The sequence below is a fragment of the Lontra canadensis genome, unplaced genomic scaffold (assembly GCF_010015895.1).
Source record: "Lontra canadensis isolate GAN:19392208 unplaced genomic scaffold, GSC_riverotter_1.0 scaffold163, whole genome shotgun sequence".
In the NCBI taxonomy this organism is placed as follows: domain Eukaryota; kingdom Metazoa; phylum Chordata; class Mammalia; order Carnivora; family Mustelidae; genus Lontra; species Lontra canadensis.
In genome coordinates, this window is record NW_022631157.1 from 1618887 (window position 1) to 1634813 (window position 15927).

Genomic DNA, 15927 nt, shown 5'->3' on the forward strand with positions numbered 1-15927 from the left:
GCGGCGCGAGGCGGGCTGCGGCGGCCGCGGCGGGCGGCGCGGCGCTTGGGCTAGCCGCGGGGCCGGCCGGATGGCGGGCGGCGCGGGCTGGGCGGGCGCCCCCGCGGCTCTGCTGCGCTCCGTGCGCCGCCTGCGCGAGGTGTTCGAGGTGTGCGGCCGCGACCCCGACGGCTTCCTGCGCGTGGAGCGCGTCGCGGCGCTGGGGCTGCGCTTCGGCCAAGGCGAGGAGGTAAGGGCGCCGCGCCGCGTCCCCGGGCCCCGCCAGCGTCCCTGCCCTCTGCCTGCCAGGACGGGCCCCGCTGGCGGCAGCCCCTAACCCCGCCCGAGTGGGCGCCCCGTCCCCCCGGTACCCCCCAATCCCCGGCCCCGGTGGGACCCCCCGCTCTCCCCCACAGCCCAGGGTGACCTCCCTGCCCACCTTCCCTCCCCCGCAGTGCGAGTCCCTCTGATGGGTGTGAGAACCCACCCCATGTTTGGGGGGGCAGGAGCTGTCAGAACCCGGCCTCCGGGCCGCCCCGGGTCTGTGGGAACGGAATTCCAGGACGCGGGGTGGGGGCTGGCGCGTGCGCCCGGCTGGGCCTCAGCCAGGGGGTGGAGGGGCCAACTAGGGGCGCTCTGCTGCCTGACGGCACCCACCCCGCACAGGGAAGGATGACGACCCCTGGTGACCCTCGTTCGGGCTAGGATGGGCAGGCCTGGCAGGGAGCTGGCGGTGTTCGCTGCCGCAGGCCCGCTGGAGCCAAGCTTGCAGAGTGTCTCCGTGGTAGGTCGCGTCTATCTGGGAAGAGCAAGAGTTCTGTCGGTTGTTATCAGGGCAAGAATCAGAGGATGGGTGTTGGCAGACGCGGTGGGCAGAGGAATATGAATAAATGCCCCCATCGGCTAGTGTCTTCTTGTGCCATGGGCACCGGGACTGGTGGCTCTGTCTGGGAGGCAGGGCAGGGCACCCACCCTCCTGTCACTGCCCACTCGGACATGCTCCGGTTTTCTCCTAGGAACAGAAGCCCTGCCTAGTGAGTTTCCAAGGCCACTTAAGGCCTCAGGCTCTGCATGGGGAGTATGGGGGCCCAGGGTCTCAGGCGGGCCACTGACTGGTATTCCGTTCCTGGAGCACCTCAGGCCTAGTCCACAGGAGAAGCCAGGATGAGGTTAGATAGGACCCATGCCTCTCTGTCACCCAGTGGAGGGGACATGAGAGATGATCATCTCTCCATAGCCCCCTTCTATGACCAGGGTTTGGGAGCAGTAGGTGAAAGACGATGAAGCAGGTATCAAGTTTGAGAACCAGGTACCCTGTCCCAGGAAGGTCAGTGCTGTGGTTCCTGTTGGAGCCCACATTTCCTGCAGCCATCGTGATCCTTCCCCTTCCCCAAAGGCAAACCCTCACAGCGGCGCCCTCTGAGGCCACCTGAGTCCCCAGCAGGCACCACCACCTTGTCCCCGAGCTGGACCACTACTGTTGTTGGAAATTTCTCCCTCCTGCATTCTTAGAGCCAAACCCACTTGTCACAGAGTCATTACCGTTCGGCACGAGGCCACACATGGGTCTCTCTTCTATGGGGAAGCCTTTAAATATCTGAAAAGAGCTCTCCTGCCCCCTTCACTCCTTCCCGTCCACTCCTTCCCATTTTTACTCCTCCGGGTCGAATACCCCCGTTCCTGAAGCGCCAGCCATTTCCATATGACCAGCAGGGGCCAGATCTGTGGCTTATGGTCCTGGAGCTGCCATCTACTAATTGTGTGACTCAGTTTTCCTAGTAATAGCACAGAGGGCCTGGGTCAGGAGAACCGCAGGACCGCTCCCATTCCAGCACCTAACACAACTGTAGGTGTTCAAGGTGAGGCTGCCTTTTGCCTGGTGGACCACACTTTCCATTCATATTGTCTTTCTGGCACCCATAACCCCCAAGATCTTTCTTAGAAACCTCTGCCACACTAGGATTCCCCTCAATCCCAGAGAAGGGTCACAGTTTCCTTCTTTTTATAGCATAATCTTATATTATTACAGAAGTGGTTTATATGCACAGTAGGAAATTAGAAATATGAGCAAGCAAACATAAAAGTATTATGTTCCCATCTCCCAGGCAGCTCTGCTGTGGCACCTTGGTCACATCCTTCCAGCCCTGCTTCTATGCCTGTATGTAGATTTCCCTCATAAAATGAGATCATGCTGTGCATACTGTTTTGTAACCTGATTTTTTTTTCCAGTAAATGATCAGCACTTTCTGCTTCAGTAAATTTTCATCTCATTTAACATGCAGACCTTATTCACATTTCCCTGTTTGGCCCCAAAATGTCAATTTTTGCTGTTTTGTTTAAGCCAGTTTCCTCTCTCTTGAGCTGTGCAATGCCTCAGTTGTTGGGCCCCTTAGGCCTCTCCACTCTACTGCAGTTCCTTTTCTAAAAAAGGAATTATCTTTTTAATAATACTGACTTGTTGAAGAGATCAGGCCTCTTGTCTGTGTCAGTGATTTCTTGAATCGAAACCTGTTCTTGGCCCTTATTCCTATTAAACTTCATCTTGTTCATTTCATCCCATTGAATTAGACAATAGAATTTAAATTCCTACCTCTGACACTCTCAAATGCTATGCTGCCTGCTGGTTGGAGAAGCAGGTGCTTTATGTCTGAGTCCACAGGCTGATTGTAAACACAGGGCAGGACCACGGACAGGGCCTAGTAGGGGCCGGTTCTACTCACCCTGTATTGTTGATTGAGACCCACAGACAAACATTTTGCTGCCCTACTGACGACAGGGAGGAAAGTCATTTCTCCACAGGTAGGGATCCCTTCAAAATTCTATGTGCTTGAATGGTTTCTATTTCATTTGTTCAAAAATTAGGTGGAGACCCTGATTCCCCAACCTACTGGTGTTCAACAGTGGAAAACTGCTGTTTGTTAGATATGGGGGTTTGGTGAACCTCTCAGAGTTGGTCACCCACATTTTACCAACTACCCCCCCAGAACACCAGGGATGCCAGAATCCTTTGCACACATCAAAATATACTAGGTTGCGAAGTATTAAAAAACAACAACCGTGAGGCCATACTAATATAAGTAAATGGTTGAATGAATGAATAAATAAATACTAGGTGACTTTCCCATACAAAAGAAATCATTTATATAGATAATTCCCTATCAAGGAGGTAGAGCGTAAGTCCCTACCCTGTAAGTGAAGTGTCAGATGTGCAAGTGACCCCCTTCTAAAGAGCACAGTATGGAAAGGGGGGAGGAGTAACTTGCCAGCAGAGAAGCCTGAGAAGCACTACCTCAGCCACACAATCAAGGTCAACATCAACAGTGATAAGTTATGTAGACAGGGTGTACCCCTGATGTGATGTCGTAAGTGGCGCTTTACCTCTGCGGTCTTCCTTCCAAAACCTATAACCCCCATCTAGTCCCAAGAAAGATGTCAAACAAACCCCAACTGGGGGATATTCTGAAAAACACCTGATCAGTATTCCTCAAATTTGTCAAGGTCATCAAAACCAAGGAAAGTCTGAGAAACTGTCACAGCCACAGAGAACCTAGGGAGACATAACTAAATGTAATGTAAGTGGGATCCTGGAATAAGGGTAGGATATTAGATAAAAACTAAGGAAGTCTGGAAAAAGTACACACTTGAATTAGTAATGGTATTATGTATATAGGAGGTTGGCCTCTGGCATCCCCCTGATTTATTGGCTTAGGAATCATAGTAGAAAAGAGAAGAAAAGAAAATTGGATAAAAACATGAGTACCTGAAATTGAGACACAAAGGTTGACCTTTTAAAGAATGCAAAGATGAGGGGAAACACCACTGTTCAAATCCTGAAAGTCCCTAATATGTGGGAGCAGACAGATTATGACAAGTACGTAGAACTATGGTCTGAAACCATGTTGGCTTCTTTTTTTTTTTTTTAAGATTTTATTTATTTATTTGACAGACAGTGATCACAAGTAGGCAGAGAGAGAGAGAGAGAGAGAGAGGAGGAAGCAGGCTCCCTGCTCAGCAGAGAGCCTGATGTGGGGCTCGATCCCAGGACCCTGGGACCATGACCTGAGCCGAAGGCAGAGGCTTTAACCCACTGAGCCACCCAGGCACCCCCATGTTGGCTTCTTATGTCTTGCTTTTTTATCTTCCCTAACCTTTCTCGGCCTCTGTTTACTCATCCGTAAAGTGGGGATGATAATAGTCCCCGTTCCACTGGGTTATGGTGGAACTTGGACCAGTTCCCACGGGATGTGCTTAGTCTGGGGTCTGTGGATAGGCACATGGTCAGGACTGCTGCTGCTCTTGTTATGATTGTCTTCGAAACACCTGCAGGCACCTTCGCGAGGCTGTTCTGGGCCCGGGGTTCTCTGCGATTAAGGTCAAGGTCTGGGACTAGTCTGTGGTGCTCTCAGCACACCCTCCTTGTTTGGCTCAGATTGGCCAGCTCCTCTTGCAAACCGTCCAGCATCCTGAGGACAGAGGACCTTGAAAGCAGCCAGAGATGGACTCCACTCCCTGCCATACATTCTTGTCCTTTTTCCAGTGCGAAGACCCTCCTTCTTGCTGGAAAGATTGGAAGCAAAAGTAGTTGAGTGGTATCTCTGCCCTCTGTTAACACAGCACCAGCTCCTCTGAACCATGGGCTTGTCCTTCCTGCTGGGAATGGGGGCCAGTGTCCAAAAGGGTGTTGTTCATTGTCTCAGGGGGTTAAGTCAGCTTTAGCCAACTAGGACTACTCTATAATTTCCCCCTTCTTTGCTGCTGCCCCGGCTATGGCCAGAAGCCACTGGGACATGGGGCTCCTCGTTCATATTGGGCAGGAGATGAAATAAGGGTCCTGATGGGGCTCTCTCAGTCCCCAGGTGCCCCCCACACTCACGACATCACGAGAGACATGCTGGTGCTGCCTGGATCTCTGAGCTGGCAGAGGGGTTGGAGGGCTGGGGCAGGACAAGACTCCTCGGGAGCCAGCCCTGGGTGGGGTTCAGGGGACCCACCCCAGATTTGTGGGCTGCCAGGGGCAGGGGATTCCTGAATTAAAACTGAGTTCTGCCCAGGAGAGGGGATTGGCTGCTGGGGACGAAGCAGCCCTGTCCGCCGTATCTGTGGCTGGAGCTTGGGAGGTAGGGAAGGGATAGGAAGAGAGGAGCCAGGTCAGGAAAGGCTCAGCCATTCTTAGGGGACAGTGGGAGATGCCGGGCAGCATGATCAGACGTGTGCCTGAGAACAGAGGCTGGCTCTAGCAGAAGACTGTGACATACGGTCAGAGAGGAAGAGGGTCTGGACTTGGGCAGGAGTGGCAGACAGAGTTGGCAGAGGCCCCCAGTCACTCCTGTGGAGAATGATTCAAGGCTTTATTAGTGAATAGGCCCCCTTTATGTGCCTCACCCTCATGGGGACATGCTTCAGATGGCAGAGACGACAGACCAGAAGGAAGACCTAGGTCCTCTGAGCTTCAAAGAACAGGTGGGGCATCTGCGGCCCATGATGGGAGAGCAGAACAGGAGTGGGCCAGAGAGACCTTCTCTTTTCCTGTGCTTCTGCTCCTGCTGGGTGCTCCATCGAGAGTGTGGTCCCTCAGGCATGAGGGGCGAGTGCAAGAGACCGAGCTCTAGGAATGGGGGAAGGGGGACAAGCCCTAGCTGGGGTGTGGCACCCTCAGGCCTCTGACTTGTTGGGTGGAGGGGCGTGTGAAGACAGCCCACGGGGCTGGTCCATCTCGTCAGACACCCTTGAAGTGGCCGCGTCCATGGGGCGCACCTCTGTGGGTTCGAGCTTCCTTCCCCAGATACTGGGTTCCAGAGAAGAAGAAAGCTCCAGGTAGTGGAGGACTTGCTTGTGGGCAGATGTGGTCGGGTGCCCAACAGGGGCTAGACTCGGGCCTCCCAAACAGCAAGCTGTGCCGTCAGTGTAGTTCCAGCAGCTGGAGAGTCCGAGCCCCCCGTGGGTGCTGGGCCTTCACCTTGTGAAGTGGGACTTACCCCTTTCCCACGTGGTTGCTGTGGGGCCCCGAATTACCAGCCTGGGCAGGCAGGATGGCGGTCAGACCTGGCCCCAACTCTGAGGCCCAGGAATGTTTCTTGGCTCCAGGGAGAGAGCCAAAGAAGCAAAGAAAGAGAAAGGAGGGCGGCGCGTGGAAACAGGGCCCCAGGGAGCAGTGCCTCACCTGTGGTCGAGGGTCCCCACATGCCTCCCCGGGATGGTGGGGTGAGGGGGGGACCGCGGGATCCTGGTGGGTAGGGAGGCGGATGGCTGAGAAATCCCTCCTCCTCCACTGCCACCTGCACCGGTCAGCAGCCCGGCCTTGGAGGACAGATTCAGGGCTGGTGACCGACCCTGTGCAACTTGGTGTCAGCCAGAGCACCCATGTTCCTGGGTCCATTCACAGACTTGGCAGGCGAGGTTCCTGCCAGACCCTGCAGTAAGTATACAAAGGAAGGAGTATCCTCTTCCTCCTGCTCCCATGGGCCCTATGGGCCCACCCTGCCAGCAGTGAGCTCCACCCCAGGCCCCGAGCAGTCGCACTGGCACAGAACGGGAGGCTGACGGCCAGCCCGGAATGACAGCTAGAGCTGGGCCAGTGGGGCTAAGGAGGGATGAGGGAAGTGCCTGCTGACCTGGAAACAGAGCGAGTGTGTTAACCGCTGTCTCCTCATACGCGCGCGCATGTGGTTTGGGTGAAAGCCTTGAAATTTTGATAGCGTTGTCTTAATGGAAATACCTTTTGGATGTAGAGGTTGTCTTATTATATGTTTCCAGGATTTAAAAAAAATTTTTTCCTCTCCATTAACATCTTGCGTGCCTACTATATGCCAAAACTCTTCCAGGCACTGGGAAACCAGGGTGGCCTGGAGCCAGAGAGACAGGCAAGGACGTAAAAATGGCCATCAGGTGGTGTGAGGTACAAGGAAGAAACAAAGTACAGAGACAAAACCAAAGGAGGGTTTTTTTAAAGATTTATTTGAGAGAGAGAGAAAGAACAAGTGAGCAAGAGAGAAAGAGAGCACGGCATGAGGAGAAGCAGAGGGAGAGGGACAAGCAGGCTCCCCACTGAGCAGGGAGCCCGAGGTGGGACTTGACCTGAGCCAAAGGCAGCCACTTAACTGACAGAGCCACCCAGGCGCTACCCCAAAGGAAGATTTTTACCCCTAGAATGACTGTGGGAATCCTCTTCTGTCACAGGGGGACATGGAGGTGGAACATGGCATGATGTGGGGGACCGACTGCCCCCGCAGATGTCCGCAGGTGGCTGACCCAGGCAGAGGCAGGAGCAGACCTGGGGGTTAGAGATGAGGCAGGCAAAAGGAGCCAAGGGAGCGGGGCTGGGCAAGAGATGCTGGAGGCACAAGCAGGGCAGCAGCAGCAGGAGAGAAGCAGCTGGATTTGGAGACAAGAGCCCGCGCGGGAAGTCGGGTGTGAGAGACGGAGAGAATTTTGAGAATTTGCTGGCTGGGGAAGAAGAAAGCGGGAGGCAGGCTGGGTGAGAGTCAGATGTGCCTGGCCTGCCAGCGCCGGGGCAGATGAGTCCAAGAAATGCGCCTCAGGCTTGCTCCTGCTGGCCAGCCCCTGCCTCTCTCCCTCCCTCCCTCCCTTCCCTTCACCCCCCACCCCTTCTGCCCCACTGCCCACAGCAGACAAGTTTTCTGAGGGAAGAACCTGCTTCAGCTGTGGTTCAGTCCCCCTTTAGAGGACAGACACAGGCTGGGGCCCCAGGGCCTCTGCTGGGCTAGCTTGGACATCTTATCTTCTCATCTCACCATCTTCTGTCTGGGAGGCCGACTGCTCATCAGCCCGCTGATCCATCTGAGGGCTCCTCCCTGCCTCCTCCCTGCACAGGGTAGGAGCTGACCAGTGCCATAGCTCATTGCTTGAACGTGCTGTCGACATGACTGCCGGCCCCCTCCAGTGGACCCTGCCTGGAGCCATCCCCTAATGAGACTTGGGGCTCTCTGCTGTTCCCCCACCCCCTGCATCTTCTGATCCTTAGGGGCCCACCCCAGAGACATACCTTAGGACCACCACTCCACCACCCCTGGGGTCACTCCAGGGAGATGCCCAGCTTCCTCCAGAAGCAGGCAGATTGATTGCCCATCAGCCTCTGGTGGCCGCTGTCCCCAGGAAGATCCCAATCTAAGTCCAGTACACACCTGGGCAGGGTAGACAAGTAAATCAGAGGACCGATTTATACCAAAACAAAAACCAAAAGGGGGGAGTTTGGGGCACATTCAGTGCCCATGTGGCTAGAACAGCTCCTCCAAGAGTGGGGGCCTCAATGCCTCCCTAGGCAAGCCCGTTCTGTCCTGACAAGGCTCTGGCTGAGTCCTCTCTCACACAGTGAGCTGAGGTTTTTCTCCCGGAGCTCCAGTCTTTTGCTCATCCCTCCCTCTCCCCATCCATTGAACCACCCACCTGCACCTTTGACAGGGCACCCAAGTCAACATGCAGGCTGGGGACCTGCTCATCCAACCATCCAAACCTCTGCCTTGCCATCGACCCATCCACTCACCCATTTGTCACACGGCCTTCCGTTTGTCCGTCCATCTGTTCACCTTCCACCAGCCTCCCCTGCCTGTCCATTCTCCGTCCAACCAGCATGTCCAAGTGTCCGCCACGCCAGGGCTGGGGACTGGCATTTTCAGGGAGTGACATGTGGCCATATGGGGAAAAGGCTCGACCAGGACAGGGAGGGTGAGGGCGGGGGCCAGCTTGGTGACCTTACGGAGTTGTGGATGGGCAGCGACACCCTCCCCCTCCCGACCCGCTTTGGAGCTAGCTGGTTTTGATTTCTCACTTCCTGCATTGGGCACTGGGTCTGGAGAGGGCTGAGGCCTTACTGTAAGACGCAAAAACCTAGGTTATTGCAAAGGTGCTTATTATGATGGATGGACCTGTCTCCTTATCTGTGAAAGGGGGGTCATATTCTGAGAACTGGAAATAAGGTGTAAAGACCAGCATGGTGCCTCTTGGCATTCTTTCTCCAGGCTACCTACTCCATGACCCTTGTTGGCATCCCTCCTGCTCTCCATCCTAGTGTGCACCTCTGACCCCTTTCCTCTGCCTGGTACTTTTCCAGGCATGGGCCTCCCTGCCAGATGTTCTCCTGCAGCCACTAGTGACTTCTCTGTGGCTGGAAGGGAGGGAGAGATAATCTGTGCAGTCTGCCTTCTTAGCTCTCGTTCTCTTTCATCCTGGAATACAGCCCTAAGAACCGGAGAGGCAAAGGGAGTTGCCCAGGGCCCCACAGTAAGTGGAGGGGCTGGCACAGGAACCCAGGTCTGTCGGGCTCTCACACGGCCTCCTTAGCGCCTCCACGGTCTTCCACTGTCAGGGTCTGGGGAGAACGATCCGACTGGAGTTTCAGAAATTTGACATTGGAGAAACCTCAAATCTAAGGCTTTGTCTGGCTTTCTAAATTGGGGGTGGCCTCGGTTCAGGGGCTGGAGCAGCACCTGGCCGGAGCCATAATTAGAAGCAGGTCTGTAATCTGCAGGGCGGCAGGGGCTGCTGTGGGGAGCCCCGATGGGCCCTGCAGGCCGGGCTGCCCTGGCTGTGATGGGAGGGCAGGTGGCAGCTGGAGCTGAGGTTTTAGGGCCGAGAGAGGGTGGCAAATCGCACATCTCCACTCCTTCACGTGGGTTTCCTGCCAGGTGCCCCTCTGCCTTCCTCTGCAGCCCCCCAGGCGCATAGGGCAGGGGCCTGGGCCGGGCTCCCAAACAGGACACCTGCCTGTGCCCTGTGCCCGTTCTCCAGGCTCCTTCGTCTTCTCAGCCACCAAGGCCCTGTGGCCCCAGCCAGCCTTGACCTCCTTTTGCTCCCCATGCACCCATGTCCCTCCAGCATCTCCATTCAGCCAGGCCACTGTCACATTCAGTGAGGACGCAGACTTCGGGCACTGGTCTACTTTCCAGCTGCGTGAATTAAAGTTACCCAACCTCCCGCTGGCTCAGCCTCACCCATAAGGCAGGGATGATATTAGCGAGCTCTTAACCCCATGACACAGAGTAGATGTCATAAGTATTCGTTCATACCACTGTTACCACTAAGTCAGTTTTCGGGGTAGGCTGTCCATTTTCATTCTTTCAGGGATCGTTTTGGGCACCTGCTCTAGGCCGGTTAGGGGCTAGAGCGCATACCGGTGATTAGGATAGGGTTCCTTCCCTGAGGGCCTCCGCCCTGGGTGTGGGTGTCAGGTGGGCATTCTCTGAGGGAAGTCGGGGCTCCCCTTACCACCCCAGGCAGAGCTGGAAACTTGTCCCGCAGGGCTTGCCTGTGAAGACAGGAGACTCACTCTGCCTGGGGACAGGAAAGCGTCCCAGGGGTGACGGTGGGGTGAATCCAGATGGGAAGGATGTCTGTGTCAGGAGAGACACCTGCCGGGTGGGATGGATGGCCTGAGGGAGAGGAACCGAGCTGCCAGGCAGTGGGGGCCAGATGGGGAGGGAGGCGGGGGAGGAAATATTGAAGAGGGGGGCACAGAGGGATAAGGTAGCTCTGCTGTGTTTCAGACAAACCCGTCTGTGGTAGCCTGAGCCGAGGGAAAGGCGGCCAACGTGGAGGCTACTCCCTCCATGCAGGCACGGGAAGGAAGGGGGCAAGGAGATGGAGAGAAGGGGAGGGTCCGAGGGTGGCTCCCGGGCTGTCCCCTGGACTTCACAGTGCTGTGCTCTATGAACGGGAGAGAGCGTCATCTCACGTGTGTCCTGTGCGCCCCTCTTAGGTGGCTGGGGGATGGGGTCTGAGCACAGCTCGAGGATGTTCGCACACCTGCACGGCTCACGTGGCCTGTGAGGCCTGCCCTCACCCTCAGGGGTCCCTCCTAGGACAGCTGCTGTTTATCTCAAAAACAAAAACCTCCAAATATTGTCATCAACTTTATAGGACAAGAAGGGTCACCAGCACCAAATTGTATTTTTTTTACCTTACTGTTCACATTGTGCCCTTGGCAGTGACCCAGATGTGGCTGTGACCCGTGTATAGGAGCTGTTTGGCCCCTTTCCCCCTAATGCTATCTCCTGGGCCAGAGTCCCCAAGGAAACCATGTCACCTGTGTGCTTAAGCCTGGCCCTAGGGTTGTTCCACCCACCAACCACTCTCAGTGTTTCCACAGACTTGCATCCACTCTGCACAGCTCACTGAGCCTGGCCCCCCTGGAGAGGTACCTGGGCTGGCCGGCCATCCCCTGGCCCCCGAGCTGGTAGGGGGAGGGTGGAGCCCAAAGGGAGCCTTGCTCGCAGGTGATGCCCCAAGAGAGTGGACAGTGTGGGGGTGCCAGAGAGAAGAGTCCTGGGGCCTCCCCCTAAGCTTGGCACCTGCACCCCACACTGAGCTGGCCTCCCTCAGTAACACCAACTGTCCCCAGGGTCCCAGCCTGTCTGGACTCCGTTCCTAGCCTGGTGCCTGGCTGCCAGCCAGAGGACTGGCCTCTGCCGTGGGCTTCTCGAAACACGACTCTGAGTGGGTAGGGCCAGAAGACATCTGCTACCATGTCCCAGACACTGAGTGAGTGGGTGGAGTCAAGAGCCCATTTGCCCAGTTGTCTGGGCAGAGGCATTTGGGCTCATGGTCCCCCTTTCCAGGGCCATCCAATGGTCCAGTCATCAGTTTCTCCCTGTCTGTCCCCTTCCCTGCCCTCCTCTGCCTCGGATATGATTTGCACGAGGGTGCCTACTTCTCCCTATCAACAACAACGCTGAGTATTGTTTTAAATCCATTTCCGCCCGTTTAATGGGTATGTAATATGTAATAGCATTTCAAACTCGTATATGTGTTCATTTTTTATCACTAAGGAGAGTTTGCCCTTTGTCCATGTTGCTTTTGGTTCTTGGTCTTTCCTTCTGCATAAACTGTTGTGTCCATCTCAACGACAGTTTGATGTTGTTTAATCAAGAGGAACTTTTGTTTTGATCTTTTTTTTTTTAAGATTTTATTTATTTGACAGAGAGAGAGAGATCACAAGTAGGCAGAGAGACAGGTGGGGGCAGGGGGAAAGCAGACTCCCTGCTGAGCAGAGAGCCCAATGTGGGATTCTATCCCAGGACCCTGAGATCATGACTCGAGCTGAAGGCAGAGGCTTAACCCACTGAGCCACCCAGGTGCCCCGCCCCGATCTTTATATTTTTTAATTGTTTTTTTACATTTTTTCAGAACTGTTTGTCATTTTTTTTTCTTACCGTTGCTTTCCTTTTGTAATTTATTGACCACATTTTATTACTTGAAAATTTCCCTACATTTGAATATTTCTTTTTTCAATTATATCCTAGCTGCTTTATTTCTAATAATATTTGTCATTTTCTTAGTAGTGTAGGGGCCAAGGGCAGGCTGCCCCAAGATGGGCCACTTTGGCATGAAGATTATTTAGAGTTAAAAGACAATCAGAGCCCAGCAGATTCAGGAAAAGCTCTTTACCTCCCCCTGATTGCCTAAAAAGAATTTGGATAGAGGATCTTGTCTCCCTATCACCACAGTTAACTACATTATGATACAAACTGAATATGGTAGACAGGGAGGAACCTGACAAGGCCTTTTTGATCAAAGTCCTCACAGTCTCATTGTTTCTGAGTGGCCCAAACATTTGTTTACCAAACATTTACTCTTTTTCATCTTCTTATGAGATTCATTCCCTCCCTCTGAAGCCCCAGACCCTTACCCCCTCTCCTCAGTTCAGGATGACTATACACCTCATTTTGCCTGACTGTGTTTGGAATTTCCATGTCTGTGTGGGTTCCCCACAAGTACAAAATGGAATTTGATTTTCTCCTGTTAATCTGTCTCATGTCAATTTGATTTTTAGTCCAGCCAGAAGGATCTTGAAGGGCAGAGGAAATTCTTCCTCCCCCACAGTGTTAGGAACTTACTTCCCATCACTAGCAAGAATAAATAAGCTGCCTTCTTTCCACTTGGATTCCACTCACTTGGGATTTTTATTTATTTATTTATTTATTTTTCTTAAGATTTTATTTATTTATTTGACAGACAGAGATCACAAGTAGGCAGAGAGGCAGGCAGAGAGAGAGGGGAAGCAGGTTCCCTGCAGAGCAGAGAGCCCAATGCGGGGCTCCATCCCAGGACCCTGGGATCACCTGAGCCGAAGGCAGAGGCTCTAACCCACTGAGCCACTCAGGCGCCCCGGGATATTTTTCTTTTTAAGATTTTACTTATTTGGGAGAGCATGAGCAGGGGGAGGGGCAGAGGGAGAAGAAAACTCCCCGCTGACTGAGCCACCCAGGCGCCCCCCCCCAACTTGGAATTTTTATGAAGTTATCCAACATTCAGTTCTATTAATATGTTAAATTTATTTCTAAACTAGAACTGAATTCGATTAGTTTATCCTTTCCTGGTTTTTCTTCTCACCTTTAATGTTCAAAAGGAAGAGTTAAAGAATCTGATGAGCCCCCAGATAGACCCTTCCTAGATTCAGCAACTGGTCACATTTTGCCACATAGGCTTTTCCGTTGACTCTGTCAGTGATTATCTGTTTATCTGTAACTTACTTCGGTGCTACTTTGTTTCACAGAAGCATTTTAAGTAAGCGATGACGTCTTGACCGTTCCCCCAGAAACACTCGAGTGTCAGAACAAGGACAGTCTCCTCCCTAAGCAAGTGTCACGGTCCTGCCTAAGATCTATTATCAGTTCAACAGCATCATCTAAGACTCAATCTGCATTCAAATCTCCTCATTTGTTCTCAGACTGTCGCTGCTTTCTCTTTTGATCCAGGATCCAATCAGGGATCACATTTCCATCTGCTTTGTCATGCACCTCTTTCATCTCCTTGAAATTAGAGCTATCTCTGATTTGGGGGGCGGGGCTTTCATAGCCTCCCCGTATTCCTTGAAGTCCAAGCCAGTTGTCCTACAGGCTGTCCCATAATCTGATATGTCCGATTGTTTCCCTGCATTTTTGTCAAGGGGAGGTGACAGCGTGGACTTCTCAAAGCATCACATAACACACATGAAACCAGTTTGTCTCCTTATTGAGCTTAATCACTTGGTTAAGGCCCTGCCTGCCCGATCCCTTCAGTATAATGTACCTTTCCCCCTTTATAATTAACGAGCAATCTGGGGGACGGTGCTTGGAGACAGTGTAAATATTTGGTTCCCTGACAGCTTTTCACAATGGCTTTAGCATCCTGCATAAATTACATTGCTAGTTACAAAATGGTGATTTTTTTCTGATTTTGTCATTTCTTCTAGACATGGAATATCATTCAGTAAAGATCTTTTCTGAGTACCACTGGGGACTCATGGATTCTCTTCTTTCCAGTGTATTATAATCCATTACCACCATTCTTATTTTTGATGCTCAGAGAGATCTTTGTTTTGTTTTTGAATGCAACATAAAATTTGGATCAGCAGTTGGCGTAAATTATTTTTTTGGCATAAAGTATTTTAAAATCGAGACACCAATCATTGTTACGTTTAAAAAATGCTCTCTGATATTCTTCACCATTTATGGATTTTTTTAAGTGTATGACCCATTTTCAAGGTCTTTATTTGGTATTGCTTTAAATTTATTAAATTGGCCATCTTTACTATATATTTAATTCTCCCAATTGGAGGAAAATATTAACATTAAAGATAAATGTCTTACAATTAAGCTAAATTAATGTTTAATATTGAATGTGTCTTGTTCCTACTGAGGATGAAATACTTTTTTCCCATTGATTTTTTTTTTCCCAGCTGCATGTCACTCGCACATATAATGCAACTGAATTTTGTAAATTTATCTCATAACTCACCACTGGTATATACTCATTTATTACTTCTAATAATTTTCTGGTTGATTTCTTTGGATTTTCTAGGTAAGCAATCGTGTCATCTTCAGAAAGCAATTATTTTAGTATGTCTTCTTTTCCTGTATTTATGACTCCAATTACTTGTGCTTCTTAGAGGGGAGTCACAAGCATTTCTAGAAACTGGTTGGGATGGGGGTGGGCATGGGACGTTGCTCTAACTCAGGAGGGCTTCGGAGTGAGGCATGCTGGGCTGGTGACCACGTGGCCCAGCCGCAAGTTAAGAAAAACAGGCCACTGTTGCTGCGGGAGGCAATCTAACTTAGAGGAAAGGGGCTGGCAGGAGGTCAGGCATCTTGGCTGTGGATCGGTGGGGGACTCCAGCCTTCAGAGGCAGGCAAGCTGGGGGAGATGCAGCAGAGCCCAGGGCTGGACAGGTTGAAGCTAACTGACTGTCCTCAGAGCAGAGCAGAGCAGGCCAGGGGCCAGGGGTGGCCGGGAGCCCCGGCTGGGGCTGAGCTTGTTCCCTGCGTCCTCGCTCTGGTCTGGGACCAGTTGGTGGAGCCCGTGAGTATAAGGGTTGGTGGGGCTGGCAGAGGCAAGGGCCCACTATCTTTTTCTTACTACTCTTTTAAATGGACTGACTGTCCATCACTGCCATTAAGTAAGATGTTAGCGCCTGGGTTTTAGGTGTATAATCCTTAGCATGTTAATAAAGACCACCCTCTCCCTGTCCTATTTTCCTTTCTCTGTTAAATGCGTTCGTGATGTTTGCTCTTTTTCCAATTGATGGAAGGGGGACCTGATGGGACAGGCCTGATCAGGAGCCCATCCCCAGAGGCTGGCCCCAAGCTCCCTGGAGTGGGAGGGTGTAGTTCCCCAAAGGAAAGTCAAGGCATGCCTGTGGGGTGAGGGGCAAATAACCCTGGGCAGTGAGAGATGACAGACCGCAGGGCAACCCAGGCTCTTAGTGCACCCGTACTCTCCATCCCTAGCCTGCCAAGCAGGAGCAGGACGGGCGTTTGGTTCTGTGTTTCCCCGGGGGAAACAGACCATAAGGACAGCAGCTGGGTTCATGCACTGCTCTGCCCCCAGCACCCAGCCTGGCACATAGCAAGGGTGTAGCAAGTGTTACTTCAACATCTGAGTGAGTGAATAAATGTTAGTGCAAAGGGACCAGCCCAGACCCTGGGCACTAGCTCCTACTGAGCTCCGCCCTGAAGT

General features: G+C 52.6%; 1 protein-coding gene across 1 annotated transcript in view; it reads left to right on the forward strand.

Annotated features, from left to right (window-relative positions):
• Positions 1-55: 55 nt before the first annotated feature.
• Positions 56-15927, forward strand: part of RAB11FIP4 (RAB11 family interacting protein 4) — a 110280-nt gene continuing 94408 nt past the window's right edge. The window contains exon 1 of the mRNA XM_032845319.1: positions 56-229. Within this exon, the coding sequence (XP_032701210.1) occupies positions 71-229 (159 nt within the window). The 5' untranslated portion in view covers positions 56-70. The remainder of the gene's footprint in view (positions 230-15927) is intronic.